At 42.2% G+C, this 17,232-nt stretch overlaps 1 protein-coding gene and 1 long non-coding RNA gene across 15 annotated transcripts; both read left to right on the forward strand.

The window, feature by feature from the left end:
• The first annotated feature begins 267 nt into the window (after window positions 1-267).
• On the forward strand, window positions 268-7,823 carry LOC123072314 (uncharacterized). Of its 14 annotated transcripts, none has more exons than XR_006435043.1 (7): window positions 270-773; window positions 858-1,421; window positions 1,825-2,006; window positions 2,246-3,323; window positions 4,763-5,638; window positions 6,015-6,129; window positions 6,828-7,823. It is a non-coding gene; the product is annotated as an uncharacterized lncRNA (long non-coding RNA). The 14 variants fall into 14 exon arrangements; XR_006435040.1 differs by having other exon boundaries at window positions 6,025-6,129; XR_006435041.1 differs by lacking the exon at window positions 6,828-7,823 and having other exon boundaries at window positions 271-773; window positions 4,763-4,922; window positions 5,546-5,638; window positions 6,015-6,466.
• An 823-nt stretch (window positions 7,824-8,646) lies between these two features.
• Window positions 8,647-12,925, forward strand: LOC123066463 (CASP-like protein 5B3). Its single transcript, XM_044489539.1, has 4 exons — window positions 8,647-8,662; window positions 10,205-10,319; window positions 12,011-12,143; window positions 12,722-12,925. The coding sequence occupies exons 1-4, from the start codon at window positions 8,647-8,649 to the stop codon at window positions 12,923-12,925; spliced, it is 468 nt and encodes a 155-aa protein (XP_044345474.1).
• Window positions 12,926-17,232: the final 4,307 nt, after the last annotated feature.

The following is a 17,232-nucleotide window of genomic DNA, read 5'->3' on the forward strand; positions in this document are numbered from 1 at the left end:
TTTTCTTTCATTATAACGCACGGGCTATTTTTTCTATGTAATTGAACATATAAACCTAGCTAGACAACCCGCATAACCAGAGGCATCGAGCGCGCCTGATGTTTTTGACCGCACGATCCAGTTACTGGTGTAGCGACAGTGTATTTTTTGGCTGCTGACGTCTGGTCAGCCGTCGGGTTTTTTTTACGTTCGTGGTTGCTTCAACAGTCGATGGAGGGTGGACCTGGTTACCTGTTCCATCGAAAGAACAATGTGGGTTTCGCCTTGTTTCGGTGCGATCGGATTACCGACGGAGATGAAAATATCTCAAGCCCTCCTCGATTCCTTTCACTCCCCCACGACCCCGCCGCCGCCGCCTCCTCTCCTGCTGCCGCCGCCGCGCCACCACAGCCACCTCCTCTCATCTCTGCCTTCTCTCCTGCTGCCCCCGCCGCGCCACCGCAGCTGCCTCCTCTCATCTCTGCCTCTCCTGTTGCCCCCGCCGCGCCAGGGCCTCGCCTCGCCCTCAAGTGCACCGTCGACCTCCCAGACCTTGTTCTCCGCCTCGTCGCACTGACCATCTTGAGCTCGAGCCGAGGAGCGGCCCGTGTCGCGTGGTGGCCAGATGCGGCGGCCCCATGCTCAAGCGCGGTGCTGGTGAACGCGAGGAGCAGCAGCCACTAAAGGACGCGGTGGTCCGTGCCGTCGCCGTCGCCGTCGTCTACCGGCAGAAGGTCAAGCCAAGATGAATCAACAACACTACAACTGAAACGACTATAGGTCCTGGAGCCGAGGTAACCATCTCATTCCCTTCCTCCATTCTCATTCTCTTGATTTAATCTCCAAAATCTCATCTTTGTTTGTTCTATGCCTACAAGGTGTTCGATAAAAGCAAAATGATGGATCTATCACTTCTCTCCTCGTTCGGTCAGAAGGAGCAGTGAGACCGGAGCTGCGGAGAGCCGGAGTCAGGGACAAGAAGCAGCAGGGACCGGGCTTCCGCTGCAGTGGAGTGGAGCTGCAGGGAGAGGAAGGAAGCACCAGAATTGTTAATTTGCTTCTGCACTCACCAGGGATGTAGATCTCCGGTTCCAGAGGCCGGATCACCCCTTTCCTCTGAACCTTGTTCTGGAGCAAGAACTGCAACAGAAGATGGGATGAATTAACACATGTTCCTTTCTGATGTAGGTGCAGGATGTCTGTGTGTGTGTGTTGTGCTTGGAGTGCAGTAGTACCAGGGCTCCTATCGCTGCCAGTACCCCGACGGTGAAGGCCATGGCGGTGGTCAACCTGCTGTTCTCAATCTTTCAGAACTCCAGCTGCGTCGCTTGGTGCTTCTCGGTGGGTCGCCCGTCGGGGTACTCCACCTCGACTTCATGGTGGAGTAGTACCATATCCTGAATCGTGGGAGCAGAGCAAACATTTAGCTCATCATGGTCCAAGTAAGCCAGATTCTTCTAATTTATTCTACAAGCCTGTTTATGATTGAGATACGGTGTTGGAAAGCAATGTGAGATGTAGAAGTACAGGTTGGTCATTAAATTGTCAATCTACTACAACATTAATAAGTCTCTGCGCGTGAAATTTGGTGCTGCCAGATTCTCAGTTGATTATGTCAAAAATGATAAATGAAACTATTACTCTTGAGATCTTTGCCTCTTAACATTCTGTGATTCTCTTCTCTGATAAGAAAGATAAGAAAACAGAGGTCACAGAGGCAGGAAAAAACAGAGTAGTGCTTCTCTTATATTGTCTGTACAAGAATAATTTCTATAGCTATATGCAATACATGAGATAAAACAACGATGAAAGATAATAAGTCTCACCTGCTCATTGTGGCCATAGGCCATTCTCTGTTCGGAGTCGGGGACAAGAAGCAGCAGGGACCGGGCTCCCGCTGCAGTGGAGTGGAGCTGCAGGGAGAGGAAGGAAGCCGGTGACAGAAGAAAAGAAGATGCCGGCTCTGGTTCATCATGGAGAAACAGCTGCTCGCCCTCCTCCGCCTCTTCCCTAACCATGGGTTCGTGGTACGACTCATGTTCTCTATCCAGCATCTACTAAGAAGCTCCTAGCAATTTGGACCTTGAACTTGTGAAAAAGAAGTGCTCGAGGCTATTATTTTGACAGTTCGTAATTCTACTCTCTCCATCTACTTATGTCTCTTATGTTATCATCTTGTGTTTTGTTTTGTCCTTTCAGTACCAAATTATGTAGCTTGCTTCTGATCCATGTGCTCATCTCCGTTTCCATGTCTTGTTTTTTTCAGAGACAATGCCAACGAATTGTCGGTCACGGGTACCGAGTCACTCTCATGTGAGGTAATTTTAACTTCTCAGTTGGATATTAGTCAACATCCTTCAAGTTAGGAATGTTCAGTGTCCCCATATCTAATTTATCTTCTTGGTTACCCTTGCTCCACGTTCCTCTGCTCCCCCCTTGCGTGTTGACAATGGAGGCTTTACATCACAGTGTGAGGCAGTGGTGCCTGCAATAAGTGTAGATGACGAGGAAGAGCTGCATCCACTAGGTCTCTTCTCCATGGTCGTTGTGTTCCCAAGCCCATGTGAACTTTTTATCTTTTTTATTTCTTCACTTCCATTTCTCCACTTTTCTAGGCCAAGAACCGTCTTCACTTTTCAGGTTGCTGCTGCTACAAATCCAAATAATTGTTTTGTTATCCATGGTGCTTCTCAATGTTCAAAAAAGCAGAAAGCTTAAGCGGAGCGGAAGGCCACAACTCAGAGCAATGGGCGCTTAAGCGTAAGCGCGTTTAAGCGTTTTTTTTTAAATTGGCCAGAATCTGACTGTTTCTGAGTAATATGCAGGGAAAATAGGAAAGTTCTCTCTCTTCTACTGATGCAGTAGCACCATCATCATTACTAGCATTATCTCCTTTGTAAATTGGAGTTGTTATTTTTGCTTGGAAGTGAAGTTGTTACCTTTGTTTCTTTGTTAGTAAGTGTAAATATAAAATTTGATGTCCATATTTTTTGCAAATGATGTCTCCATCGGCTACGGGTGTTTTCTTTTGCCATTTGCCAATTATACTTGCCCCCTTTTGCTACTCAAATGCCGATGATGAATTAAAAAATAAGATGCACTGGAGATGGGTCTATACAGTACCTAAAGGATGTAATAGTTTTCCATTGGTTCAAAGTGATGTGATTATGTTGTGATTTTCAGAATTGCTACTCCAGTTTTGTTCACCATTCATAGAACAACACTCTGCTGGTCTTGCTATTCGCCATTTTCCTCCCCACTATAATGCTGCCACTCTGTGATGCCTCGGCAAGAAGGCCAATCGCAGGGAGATACGCCATGGCATGTCCTGAAGAGGCAATCAGGTATTCTCTCTTCTCTTCTTACTTTCTCAAGTAGAGTATGAAATTGCTTTTATTCCGTGGCTTTGAAAATTTCTAGCTTACTACTCAACAATTTTTATTGCCCTAGCCCACCTCAGAATTTCTGATGCTTATGTCGAAATATCAAACAATTTCTTATTTGTTTGTCAACTCAATCGAGTAATACAATGACCATTATTTCTCAATCATTCTTGGGTCTAAATGAGAAACCTTCATGCTGTGTTTCCTACATTCCCAATCTGTTTAGCAATCCTTGAGAAAGGCTCGACGAACGAGACATGATTTTTTTCCTTGCCATCTGCGTGTGCTATCAATTACCACTGTTCGATCATTTTACTGTTGTTTCCTTTACCTCTCTGTCGGCTGCTGGTCCGTCTGTTTTTTTCTACACGCGCTAGCAGTTACCAGCCCATGCATGTCTTGCCGCCTACTATGTGTTCGTTCTATCGGTTATTTGTGGGGGGAAACGGCCTTGTATGCTTGAACTGATTCTGGTTCTTAGGTCCCACTTATTGCTTTGGGAGGCCTGCGTGTGTTCGTTTAGATTAGATTTACGAAATGCCTGTGCGATGGCCTTTGTTTTTGGTAACCGGTCTGGTGTGTTTGTTGCCCTGTGGTTTTAGCCTCTGGTGGCTGCTGCATGCAGGTTAGTTGTAGGGTTCATTTCCTATTTTGTTGATCTCTGGAATGTGCACGTTAGTTGCATCTCCAAGAAAAGTGTCCCTGTGTTTCAGGGCATAACTAGGCTGGATCACATGGTTAATTAGCAAAGAGAAAGAAAAGCCTATGCTTACTTTGTTTGTGGTCCAGAGCGGGTGCGCCAGTTCTTTGTTCCTCTCACTGGGCGGTTGTTTCATTTTGTCTACAGCAATGGGGTTGCTTCCTCTGCTCCGTTCGTGTGGTTGATGTTTGTTCTTCTTCCATCCTCTTCATGATTATTTGTTCTTTCTATGTGAAATATTTGAAAACCAGATACAAATCATTGCGATATTTAACCTTCACTACTTATAATGCACAAATATAAAATTGTATATTGTTATGATGTTCTTCTATCCTAGAATTATTTCCCTTATCTGCCTATCTTGATCATGAAATTAAGTCAATTTCTTCTATTATCTTCATGCATTTGGAGATAGGATTCTGAAAGCTTATAAACTTATTTTCAAAGCTTGCATAATAATTTAATCATATAAGTTGAAATTCAGTAAAACATTCCCACTTGACATTTCTGTTCTTATTCCCTTAAATGTTGATCCAAGTGTCATAAATGACACAAGATGCTTAGCTTTTAATGGCATGTCAATAATGTCACGTTATATACATTTTCAAGATGGAACATATTTCAGCAGATTTCTCTATTCGTGCTCCGGGTGGAGATTTCAATGTACTATGCACCTAAATTTTGATTTGACATGCACCAGGTATTTCGGTGGCCTCAAGCCCTCAACCCTCTGGATCATCCGTCCGCTGTGCGTGCTCTCATCCGGGTTGCCGAGGGACGCCTCCTCCTGCGGCGCTCCTGTCCAATTTTTTGTTTATGTAAAAAATTCTTACCATCGCCTCACCTATTTGGACAATTAGGTGAGCTCTGCAATTTGGTTCTGTATCCTTAAGAGGGAACACATTTTCCTTAGTCATGCTACCATAGTAACATAAACTCTTACTCCATAGTTACAATCCCTAAATTGTGGTGAGATGCAATGCTAAGCAAATGGAAGATAACAGTTTGTACCATCAAAAGTTCAATTACAGTATTTTGCCCCACTAAAAGAGATGGATATTAGCATTGTCCGTGGTGCATTTTGTTTGCATTTCCTGTGATAGAAACGGGTGCATTTCGTTTACATTTTGCCATGCCGGATTTTAGATACGATGTTGATGCCTACAATTCGTTTTACTGAATTTATGTGGCAGATGAGAACTGATACATTACTGCCCTCAATCCTTGTGCTTTTCTGTATATTTAGGAACATGATACTACACTTGATCTTTTCGTAAAATAAAAACTGCTTGCAACAGAGATGATGCTTGTGATTTTAGTCAGCTAATGTTGATACTATATGGGATTTTTTTTTATTGAAGGAACTGTGCACATAATGAACCATATATTTCTTATCCAGTTATGTATGCTCATTACTAATCTGATGTTTTGTTTTCTTGTGATGGACACTGTTGCATTTGTTGTCCATTTTTGCCATCTTCAGCTTCAGGTATCTGCTTTATGTGGAAATATGCCAATGGATAATATCCTCCGGATTAACAAGTTCCTGTGTGCTGCTGCTCTTATTATCTACCTGGTAGTCTTGTCTGACACTTCTATTAATGGCTTTTTCCTCTGGAGTACCAAGAAAAATAGCAGTTATTTTTTTTTTCTTTTTGTGACTTCTTAAATGTTTGTTTCTTGGATGAGTCCACTCATTTGGTATTTCTCTGTGCTATTGAAAATTCTGTGATGCTTACTGTCTAGCTGATTTTTTGTAGACCATTAGTTAAGAAGGTTGTTGATTATAAAAATGGCACCATAATCTGTCATATGGTGGTAGGAAATGTGGTTACATGGAATTCTTTATCTTCTTAGATAAAGAACTATTATCAAATAAAATCTGTATATGAATTTCCGTGTCTCTTGGTTATTTTATATGTACGTTATATTATTCCTAACCAATTTCTTAGTATTACTTAGGGTTTGTTTGTTTGGGCTGCCATTTCCATGGCTGAAGCTGAAGGAGCGGCTGTAGCTGGTAATGAAGAGAGGCACTTTGCATTTCTCCACCAGAAGTATAGATCGGTAAAGTACAGAGAAGCTTCAGAGCATGGTAGCATTGTTTATGAGAAGAATCCAGGACGGACTGACAACCTACTTCTTCTTGGAGTTATCTACTGCCAGTTTATGACTTGGTGCTAGCCGGAGCTTTTATTTTCTACCAAAACTACTATTAACAAAAGAACTCTAGCGATCCAGGATTTTATCCTAAGCTGCTATTAAACTCACAAAAGGGAGCATTTAATAACAAAAGAACTCTAGCCATGCTTTTTGATATACTACGCATATGTATGATGTACTAGCAGTTCCTATTTTTTAACTATTGTGTACCAGAGAATTGAATTAGCTATTTCTGCATAAATATGATGTATGAAATTATGTCATGAGAGGGATGTGTTCATTTTCAAAACTAAGTTGGATGAGCTTAAAGCACTTATTCACCAGTACAAGTTAAATATGCTTTTAAAGTTTTAAATACATTTATTTTTTTAGAGTACATCATCTTTTATTTCTAAAGGAATACTGGATATGCTCATTTCTATAGCCACAGTACAAGTTAAACCATCCCAACTCCATAGCAGAGCTACTCCAAACAGAACTGGAATGATTATATTTTTTTATGGATTTTACAAATTCAGCAGGTTGAGCATTTTTTTTTTTGTGATTTTCATACTCAGCGACAACTTGACTTAGCATAATATGTTTATTTCTGAACTTGGTAGATCAAATCACCCAGGAAAGCACACAAGCAAACTGTTGGATTGATGAACAGTATACTACTCCTTGGTCCAGAGGTTACACGGGTGGCGTCACAACGACAGCTGACGGAACAGAGGAAGGCGACCTCGGTCCAAAAGTTTGATGCATGCTTGGTGTCCAGGAATCGAATCAGAATGACAGCCGGAGCTCAACAGAGTTAGGGAAACTACCTAGGATCAAGGACTCACTAAAAAAATAAGGCGATTCACGGCGGCGTCCAGCGGGCCTGCATGTTGGACCCTGAGCGTGGACGTCAAGTCGGACAGAGGGCTGGTGGATCCCGCCTGTTCCTACGGCTGGAGTTGCAGCTGTGAGCAGCGGCGTCCCCGACGGGGTCGACTAGAAGGAGGATCCAGGAGGAAGAGGAAATGGATTGAGGAGGGAGGTAGTGAAGTGGAGTAGGGGTAAAACGTGAAGGGGCATGGAGTAGCGGGCGCGTGTCCCGCGAGTTGGCGCTGCCAGCCTGACTGGCGGGTTCGCCAGAAGGACCCATTGGTCAGTAGCAAAGGGAGAGGTTGAAAGAAAAATAAATAAAAATAAAAAATTGAAAATGGCTGGAATATCTAATCCTCCTCTACTCCCTCATAATCTACTCGGAATTAATTTCATGGCTCAAAACTCATCAGTAATATCTTGGAAAATTTCACATATGCTACTACTTATATAATATAACTGTGAAAATGTTCAAGACTTTTCAGAAGGGCCCTTTTTTAGATTTGAATTCAAATATGCCATGAGTTTGGATTTGAACTGTAAGCCGGTGATATGAAATTCTAAAATTCATTAATCTTTTACTAGAGTTTGTAAATAACACACGACTCCGAGATATTGCATGGAGTATGACTTAGACGTGTCAAACTATTTTAAAAATTTGTTTGCAGATAACTCGTGGTTTGGATCAGTTTTTTGCGTCTTAGAAAACATGTATTATCATGAACCATCTATCTATCATTAATCCGTACTTATTTTCATATATTTCGTTCTGTGTCTGCATATTTTAATGCACACTCTTTCAATATTTGGCTTGCACTCGGCCTTTGCGCCATTGGCGCAATGGGTCATCTAGTAATAAGAAGACTACCAAGGGATAGGTTGGGACGAGGAGTAAAGGTAACAAACCAATGTATGTACGATGTGGTTACTCAGTTCAGTTATTAGTACTTGCGTTCCATTCGCATCTCGAAAACCACCAGGCAGAGGTACCCTGCTCTGCCATCACCTTTCCCATGTGGTCTACCGCCACCGGCAAATTTGACAAATTCGACCTATAGACGGAATCAAATCATAGAATAAACTATCCATGAAACTATTTCACGCGGCTGACCTTTTTGTGTGACGCCCGACACGAAGGCGCCACACTACACTGTGCAACGCCTCACAGCTAGGCGCTACACGGCCAGCGTCGCACACATGTAATCAGAAAATTACTAAGTCGTGTGCAGCGCCTGAAAGCTAGGCGCTGCACTATACAGTGTAGCGCCTATCTCTTAGGCGTTGCACTAGTGCAGCGCCTGAGAGCTAGGCACCACGGGTCAGCCGCGTGAAATAGTTTCACGGACAGTTCATTCTGTGATTTAATTTCGTCTATAGGTCAAATTTGTCAAATTTGCCACCGCCACCTCCCGCTCATAGCCATCACCTTTCCCATCCCTCCCCACACGAGCTAAGCGCACACAGCAACTGCCACAGATCCTGCCCTGCCGGCTAGCCTGGACTCCATTGGCGTCTCCGCCTCACCTCTCCGCAGCCAGCATAGCAGAGCCCAGGCAGGCAGAGCAGGGGATGAAGCGTGTAGTGGGGAGCCCAGCAGTGGCGGAGCCAGGAAAATGAAATGAGGAGGGCCGAAAGCTATTAAGCTTTGTTAGGGAAGGCCAGCACATCAAGGTACACTATTTTAACAGCAGATAATTACTTGCTCATGTTGGCGCCGCCTCCTCGCGGTGCCGCCTCCTTCTACCTCACACAATTCTCTTGAGGTTTCTCTCTTCTTCTCACAAGAAAACAAGAACACACACCCACACACACACGCACCAAGGAAGAACACACAAGCTTTGCCAAGATGCTCCCTTGGTGATCACATGGTGGCTACATTGTTTCTCCAGCAGCCCTCTTGGCCTTAACCTTTTTCATTAACTCAATGCAGGTATATATACACAAGGGGTTAGACACGCCCACTAACCCACTAACACACGTTAACACACGTCCATCACTTAACTTTCTAGAATCACTCTAGGGATGACTTGGCTACTGACTTGAGCGGCCGGCCTCTACTAACAAACTATCTCAACTAGCATGCACGGCTCAGTCCATGTAATCAACTATCCTACCTTTTAGCTAGCTCACTAACCAACAAACTTCATGCGGCTAATCTCCTACATGCACGAGGCTAACTAGCTGCAGCACCCGTAACTACTTGACTCACCGACTCACTCGGCTAACATTTTTGCTGGTTGTTGCCTTCAGATCTTGTGCAGCCGCTTCACACGGCACTCGGCATCAATTGGTATTCAGAGCCTAGTCGATCCGAGGCGATGACGACGGCGATGCGGTGGACTCCATGTGAGGTGGAGGACGTCGGCGCGAGGTGGAGGCCGTCGGCGGCGAGATGCCACTGGTGGCCGGTTGCGGTGTGATGCCGCTAGGAGGAGACGGCGGTGCGATGCTTCCACGATGATGGTGTGATGCCGTCACAAGGAGACGCGGTGCGACACTGCTAAGAAGATGTATGACAGCGCGATGCCGTCACTCGAGTCGGTGTGATGCCGACGACGGTGGTGCGATGCCATCGTCATCATGAAGAGTTGGTGCGAAGCCAATGTTGTGGTTCGATGCCGCAAGATTTTGATGGTGTGGTGATTGGCGTTGCGAGGACATCATCCACAATAAGTTGTCCATGGTGACCGGCGCTGCGACGGCGTCGACAACGGCAAGTGGCTGCGGCGCTACGATGGCGTCGTCAAGTGGCAACGGGTCATCCACGTTGAAGATTGTGTTGATTGGAGAATCAAGATTAAGGGGGAAAATGTTAGAGTTAATCTTGATTGATGTATCTGCATATTTAGTTTTCGTAATGCATGTAGCATAGATTAGGGAGTAGCTAGTCGACGAAGTTTCAACGGAGATGTGCGGAGAAGGCGAGATGCCATAGCGTCGTGCGATACGGCGAGTACAGCGAGATGCTGATGGTGACGAGATGCTGCAAAGCTGTGCGATGTGGTGCAAGGAAGAAGAGGAGCGGCGCTGCGAGAGGCGGCGCCAACAGCTCACATGCATATTAGGCTTAAATGAGGGATGTTAGGGGGGGCCAGGGCCCATGCTGGTCCCCCCTGTCTCCGCCACTGGAGCCCAGGGACATGGAGCGGCATGGCGCTGCGGCTGTCGCAGTGCGTCTGCGCCGCCGCGTCTACCTTCTCCATGGTCTCCGGCTTCGGCTACTCCAACTACAGCGCCTTCTTGTACTCTCTCTCCTCCCCTCACCCTATACTACTAATTTCGTTCCCCGCAGATGCTACTTCTTTTTCTACTGTGGAATGTCCTCCCCCTTTGTGTGTATTATTTTCTTGCAAATCCATGAGCATCTGTGAGTGCCTCTGTTGCGTTTGATCTAGGTTTGGAGGACAAGGCCACGTTACTTTAGTCGGAGTACTTGAGATGGCATCAAGGTTTTGGTTACCGAATGAGGCATTTTTACCGAGGGGGACTGGTAAACGCGGTAACCACGGTTACCGAGAAATACCAAGAATATTTCGAACAAATTTTATAGTTGAATTTTGAATTCGAATAAGTGAATGAACGAACATTTGAACTAGAGACCTCTCAAAACAGGAACTAGGTTGCTACTAACACGCTAAAACTAACTCTCATGGCATTAATTAGATCCTACGTGCTTAAATTCAAAAATTTCGAAAAAATAGTATTTTTTGCTTGGTACGGGGATTTACCGAGGGGCAAGGAAATATGCGGTAACCATGGGAAATCTCGAAATTTCGACTGGTAACCAAAACCTTGGATGGCATCCCTTCCCTACGGCTCAATTGGAGCTCCATAGCTTTCCAGTGTCTTGGCACTGCCGATTGAGCATTACCAATGTTTCAGGCCTCATTCGGTTTGTAGGATTTCTATAGGAAAAACGTAGGAATAAGGATTCCTTAGGAAAATTTCCTATAGATGCATTCGGTTTGTAGGAAACGCGTACGGGAATTTCATAAGAATACTATTCATTTCCTATGTTTTTGGAGTAATCTGCACATCCACTTAAAGCTCATTTTATGCGTAGGAACGAGGCAAGACAATTTCTTAGGATGGCAAGTGCCATCCTATCAAATTCCTATATTACTCCTAATTCTTACATTTTGGTTTCCTCCAAACCGAATGAGGCCTCAGTTCGGGTCTTTCAAAGTTTTGGTCTTGGGTTGGGTAGGAAAAAGATAGAGGCAAGCCAGGGCAAGGCTAAAAGGGCCGTGGCCCGCCCAGGTTTAGAGCAAAAACTGTTGTATATGAAGTCTAATCTGTAATAATGTATTGATTTTTAATGTCGTAGCACAGTTTATCCTATCTGGCCCGTCCAGTTTTTTTGTGGTAGCTCCGCCACTGCAAGCAGGGGACTGGTTTTGCTTACAAGGGCTCACATTTAGCACATGCTTGCAAGCTGAGCTCGCCCCAAAAGTTTGTAGGCTTAAAACTTCAATGCTCTCATTTGATAAATATCTCCATGACTACCTTCAATGCTCTCAAAATTATTAATTGGTATTTGTCCTGTCAGTCACTTTTTTAAAATTTCCACCCGTGGGGGGGGGGGGGGGGGGGGGGGATATTGGACATGTTTTCTTTGTGGATGTGCTTTTGTGAGGGTACGTGTAACGGAGCCATATAACTTTCATTTACCTGCAGTTTTTTCTCCCATAATAATATTATATTATAATTGTTAAAAGTTAGGTTTTATGTGTCAACATGTCACATGTCTTGACTGCGCTGGTGTGTGCCAACGATTTATATTTTACACACAAATTCATGTCATTGAGACTATTGAACTGCATAAAGTATTTAATTTCTTGACTACTCTTCAGAATTGCTTGGGCCGGAACTCAAGTGTGTTTTGTTGACATCAATCATCTAATGAGTGTATTCTGGTCTCCCTTTATTTCAGCTACTTGATTGTAGCGTTGATCCTGCAGATTATGTGGAGTTCGCGCCTTGCTTATAAGGATATCTTTGCTCTAAGGAATAAAAAGGATCTTCACACCCGGGATAATCTATTGTTCATTGTTATAGTTGACTGGGTAAGTCGTTCGCTCTGTATCTTCTATTGTCCATGAGCTACGTCTGAATTAACTGAAGGCATGCACTGAAGCAATTAAACCCAGATTTTTTAGCGGTACAGCTGTTGCGTTGTGAGACTTCTACATGCACCAGGCTGCTCTTTTTTTTAGTTCTCAAGAAAAAACAAATTCAGGATAAGTGCAAGTGTGCAACTCATGCTTCTCTATTGGCCGAGTTCTTGCTCTGCCTCCCTCTAAGAGAATAAGGTCGCCTAAATGTTGGCACAGGCGCTCCATCGAACTTTGCCAACGAATTGTCCATTTGAGCAAGAAATTATAACAACCAATATGCTTTGCATGACTTACTGGTTAACAAATGGTGTAGTTTATCGAAGATTCTTTTCCCCTGTTAGAAAGTAGAACTAATGGCTGTCATTTCTGTCAGCCAAACTTGTTACATATCACAAGCACAGTCCAAATATCTTACCCCGCAAAAAAAAAACCCAGTGAAATCATTTTTTTTTACTCGAGCAGTTCTTGGAATCTTGAGCTAGCAAAGTTCTATCTGAGTGAACACATCAATTGTGAATGCATTGCAGGTCATGGCGATTTTCATGTTCTCAGCAGCCTGTGCCTCCGCGAGCCTGACAATTTTCCTCATGTGGGATGTGAACTTCTGCGGGACATACTCGCGGCTGGCCTGCCAGCAGTTTGCGCTTTCGGTCGTCCTGGCGTTCATCACGTGGTTGCTGCAAGCTGCGTCTTCTTTCTCCGTGTTCTGGCTACTGGTTTCGTTCTACTAGTGATCTCACGCGCTCAGAAACGCTGTCACGTCATGCTAATTGTCAGTCGGGACTCAGGAGGATAAATCGGTTGAAATGTGCCCGGTACACTTGCTAGATTTCAGTCATGGGCACGCATCCTTCATCACTTGTTATAGAGATGGATTGTCTGTTTGATAGTAGCTCACCTTTATTCTAGGACTTGGTTATGATGATCTGGGATCCTTAATATGAAGAGTAATATATATGGAGATAACTCGGCATCAAAGGTACCTGAAAAATGCTCTGGTTATTGTGCAATGCAATTTTATATGTCTTCAACAACAAAAAAAGAGTCGAACACATTTTCGGAAGGAAGTTCAGTTTAGTCTTTGCCCTGCTCCATAGTTTCAACCTGGTTCATAAATTCAGAAGGAAGCAATATATATTCATTGACAGAAAAGTTTTGATCGTACATAGTTTGCAACAGCATCCATCAAAAGCAGCATAGCAACTTCTCGATTAATATAATTCACAGCATAAAGGTATTCAAGGCCTGCACAATCTTAAACTGATAAAGGTGTACTAGATTTTTTTGAAAGCATATTGCAAAAATTCAACAGCTCTTTTCACGCGTTCAGTTCATCACAAGTCTAAAAAGGATATGTTCGTGACGATACAAAGTACTACTACTCGGTCCAGCAAACATTGGGAGTCTCACTAGCTGCATGTGAATAGTAGTAGAGTGATCCACAGCAATCACTCCCAATTGCCTCGAACAGAAGTTTGAGCTCAAGGCGAATCATCCAAGAAATTGACAGCCCAGTAATGTGGGCAATTATGCACACCGAACCTGGGAAAGGTGGGCTGCTTCACCACACTACCTTTTTTTTAGTAAATCTTCACCACACTGCCATACTAATGCACATCTATTCACCGGCCTGTCTGATTACTCGCCATCATCACCGGTTGCCGTACATTACACCCCCTTGCGTACTGGGCTTGGCCCATTTACTCTTTCTTTCTTTTTTAACTTTCGAAAAAATGGCAAGGGAAGTGGGATCGAAGCACAAAGCTCGTTAAGTTTGAACCGCAGTAACTAATCTGAAATTTATATTCATAGCCTTTGAACAAATATTTGGTCTCAAGATCAATTTTCATAAGAGCGAGCTGATGGTTTTTGGGAAGGCCAGAGAGAAACAAAAACTATATCAAGAGATTTTGACATGTAAAATGGGGCCGATTCCTATGAAATGTCTAGGAATGCCAGTTTCTGAAACTAAACTTAAGAATGTTCGTTGGAATTGTGTCACTGAGAAAGTTGAAAAAAGATGTGGGTGCTAGCAAGGGAAATTGCTGGGATCTATTGCAGAGGGAGAATTACCCTAGTGCAGGCCCGTCTCACTAATATACCTCTGTTTATGATGTCTTTTTACCCTATTCCTAAAGGGGTAATTAAAAAAGTGGACTTCTACAGAGCTAGACTAGTGTGGCAAGAAGATGAGGATATCAAGAAATATTATTTAGTTAAGTGGGAAACTTGTTGTTTACCAAAAGAGGTGGGGGTTTGGGGATTATTAATCTGGAAATGATGAATATATCCCTATTAGCTAAGTGGTTTTGGAAAATGGAAACAGAGGAGAAGTTATGGTAGGAGATTGTCAAAAGGAAATATGGGGGTGAGAAATGTTTGTCCAGGGCCACCAAAAAAACCTGGAGATTCTCATTTTTGGTCTAGCCTGATGAAGATCAAGGAAACCTTTTAGAATTAGGGGATGGGGAAAATACCAGATTTTGGGAGGATATTTGGGTAGACAATAAAAGTCTTAAGGATGCTTATCCCAGGATATATAATTTGTGCTTTGATCATAATATAACAGTGGCTGAAGCCATAAAAGAGGATGGGAAGGGTTTAAGTTTAGAAGAACTTTATATGGAGAAACTCTAGAATCATGGAATAGTCTGAAAAGTAGACGTGAAGAAATAGAAATGAAAGGTGGGGAAGACAAAATTATATGGTTACTTAATGCTGATGGGAAATTTACAGTAAAATCAATGTATAGAAAGCTGGTGGCTGATGAGCTTAGATTTCCACAGAAATTCCTGTGGAAAATAAGGTGCCGACTAAGATTGAAGTGTTTCTTTGGTTAGTTGTTAAAAAAAGCATTCTTACTAGGGATTCATTATTAAAAAGGGGATGGAAAGGGGGGAAATGTTGTGTGTTCTGTGGGATAGATGAATCAGTTGATCATCTGTTGTTTGAGTGTTTGGCCGCCTCCTTAGTATGGAGTTTAATAAAATGTTCATTTGGTCTAAGGAAAACACCATCGTCAATTCAAGATTGTTTTGGGGCATGGTTAGACACTTTTAAGAGAGATGATAAAAAATGGTGATGGTAGGGGTTGCCATAGTGTGTTGGGCGCTGTGGAAAGCCAGGAATGGGGTCGTTTTTGAAAAGAAAAAAAATCTGACCCTATGACTATAATCAAAATGATGACACATTGGGTGTGTGATTGATCTATTTTGCAGATAAAGGAGCAATGAAAAAAAGTACTGGAGTAGGGAGCAAGACTACTAGAACGGGTAGCAAGTGAAGTATATGCGGCCTCGCAAGGGTGGAGAATTAACGTGGCGTGGCTGGGATCATAAACTCTTCCTGGAGGGGCGGCTGGCTCACTTGTTCCTGTCCTTTTGTTGTCTTGGTTCTGTCTTTTGGGATATAAGGCCCTTAGCCTGGATGAATGTAATGACGTCGGTGTGTTTGAACTTAGAACTCGTTGTTGCTGTTGTAGGTTTGTGAATGTTGTCTGTGCTATGTGGCTATGCCAGCCTGAGCTGGGAATAGCTGCATTGTCGTTGTTTTGTTTTTCAGTTCTTTAGCTGGTCCTTGTAGTTCTAATGTTGTGGTTTTCATTAATGAATATCGGAGGGGTGCGAAAGCCTTTCTTTCTTTCAAAAAAACCAACCGGTAAATGTCACCTGCTGTGCTTTATTACCACTTCGTTTCCTTATTATTGTGCGACAAAGCACATCGCCTTCCACGACCGGGTTTTCTTCTGTTTTCTTAGATTTTTTCTCTTTTCTTTCATTTTTCTTTTTCCCTTTTTAAATATGACTTTTTAAATATCAATTCATCTTAAATTCATGAATTTTCAGATTCGTCAAACAAAATTAAAAGCCGTGAACATTTTCTTAAATTCGAGAACTTTTTTCAAATCCCTGAACTTTATTTCACATGGATGATTTTTTTAAACCATTCATAATCTTTTTCCACTTTTTATGAATTTTTTAAATATTTCTGATTTTTTTTGGATGTGTGAGTGAATTTTGAAAACAGATAATTTTGTAAATATTAAACAAAATTTGGAAAAGCAAGAATCTTTTGGATCTGTGAACAATTTTTCTGAAACCAGGAAGAACTTTTGAATTCTGAACAAAATTTGACAACATGAACATTTTTTCAAATTTATGAAACTTTTTTTGAATTGTAAACATTTTTTGAATTTTTTTATACCTGATTAATAAATATAAAATCGATACTCTGAACAATTTTTTAAAAAAATGAACAAATTTGAAAAAATGGAATATTTCCAAATTCTGCACAAAATTTTGAAATTCTGAATTTGTTAAATTTATGAAAAAAATAGAAACAGAAAACAGAGAATAAGGAAAAATGTCAAAGAAAACGAAAAATAAACATAAAAACAAAATAGGAGAGAAGATCAAAAGTAAAAATAAAGAAAAGGAAAAACGCGGTTAATGAACCTCCTAGTAGGTTCCCAAAAATGAAAAAAATGGCTGGGATGTTGAGGTTCCGAAAACCGAAACGCTTTTTGCTACTTTTTTTGGAAATTTTCAAATACTTCAATATTTTTTCCATAATCGATGAACCTTTTTTAAATCCGCGAGCGCTTGGGCCTGAATTTTTTGAAAAATGCCGTCGCCTTGTTTTTCCAAGGTCAAACATCTTTTATTTTTTTTATTTTTTTTGTTAATTCATTGTTCTTATTTTTCAACTTTAGTGCTTTTCTCAACTTGTTCAAACATTTCAAATATTGTTTGGAATACCAAAATAACCGTGTTAAGTAACAGTTTTAAATTATGATTTGATTTTTTCTTTCAAATATTTATTACCTGATTTTTGGAAAAACTTAAATTATGATTGAATCCCTTTGTATTTATTAGCTATTGAAAAAAATTAAAATAGGATATTTATGTAATGGCTTAAAATATTATTTATTAAATGCCCATCTGGTTGCAAAAGTTGGCGTCATTGTAAGAATGTTTTAAAATAGATCAGGTTCAATGGAGGGTGTGCGAGTAGGCTGGGAGGCGCCATCTGAGAGCAC

Source organism: Triticum aestivum, chromosome 3B (assembly GCF_018294505.1).
Source record: "Triticum aestivum cultivar Chinese Spring chromosome 3B, IWGSC CS RefSeq v2.1, whole genome shotgun sequence".
Taxonomy (NCBI): domain Eukaryota; kingdom Viridiplantae; phylum Streptophyta; class Magnoliopsida; order Poales; family Poaceae; genus Triticum; species Triticum aestivum.

What these genes read in the sequence shown, in the direction of transcription:
- LOC123066463 (XM_044489539.1), top strand. An exon ending in TCCAACTACAGCGCCTTCTT is followed by an intron (nt 10,320 to 12,010) that starts GTACTCTCTCTC and finishes CCTTTATTTCAG; the next exon opens with CTACTTGATTGTAGCGTTGA. An exon ending in TCATTGTTATAGTTGACTGG is followed by an intron (nt 12,144 to 12,721) that starts GTAAGTCGTTCG and finishes AATGCATTGCAG; the next exon opens with GTCATGGCGATTTTCATGTT.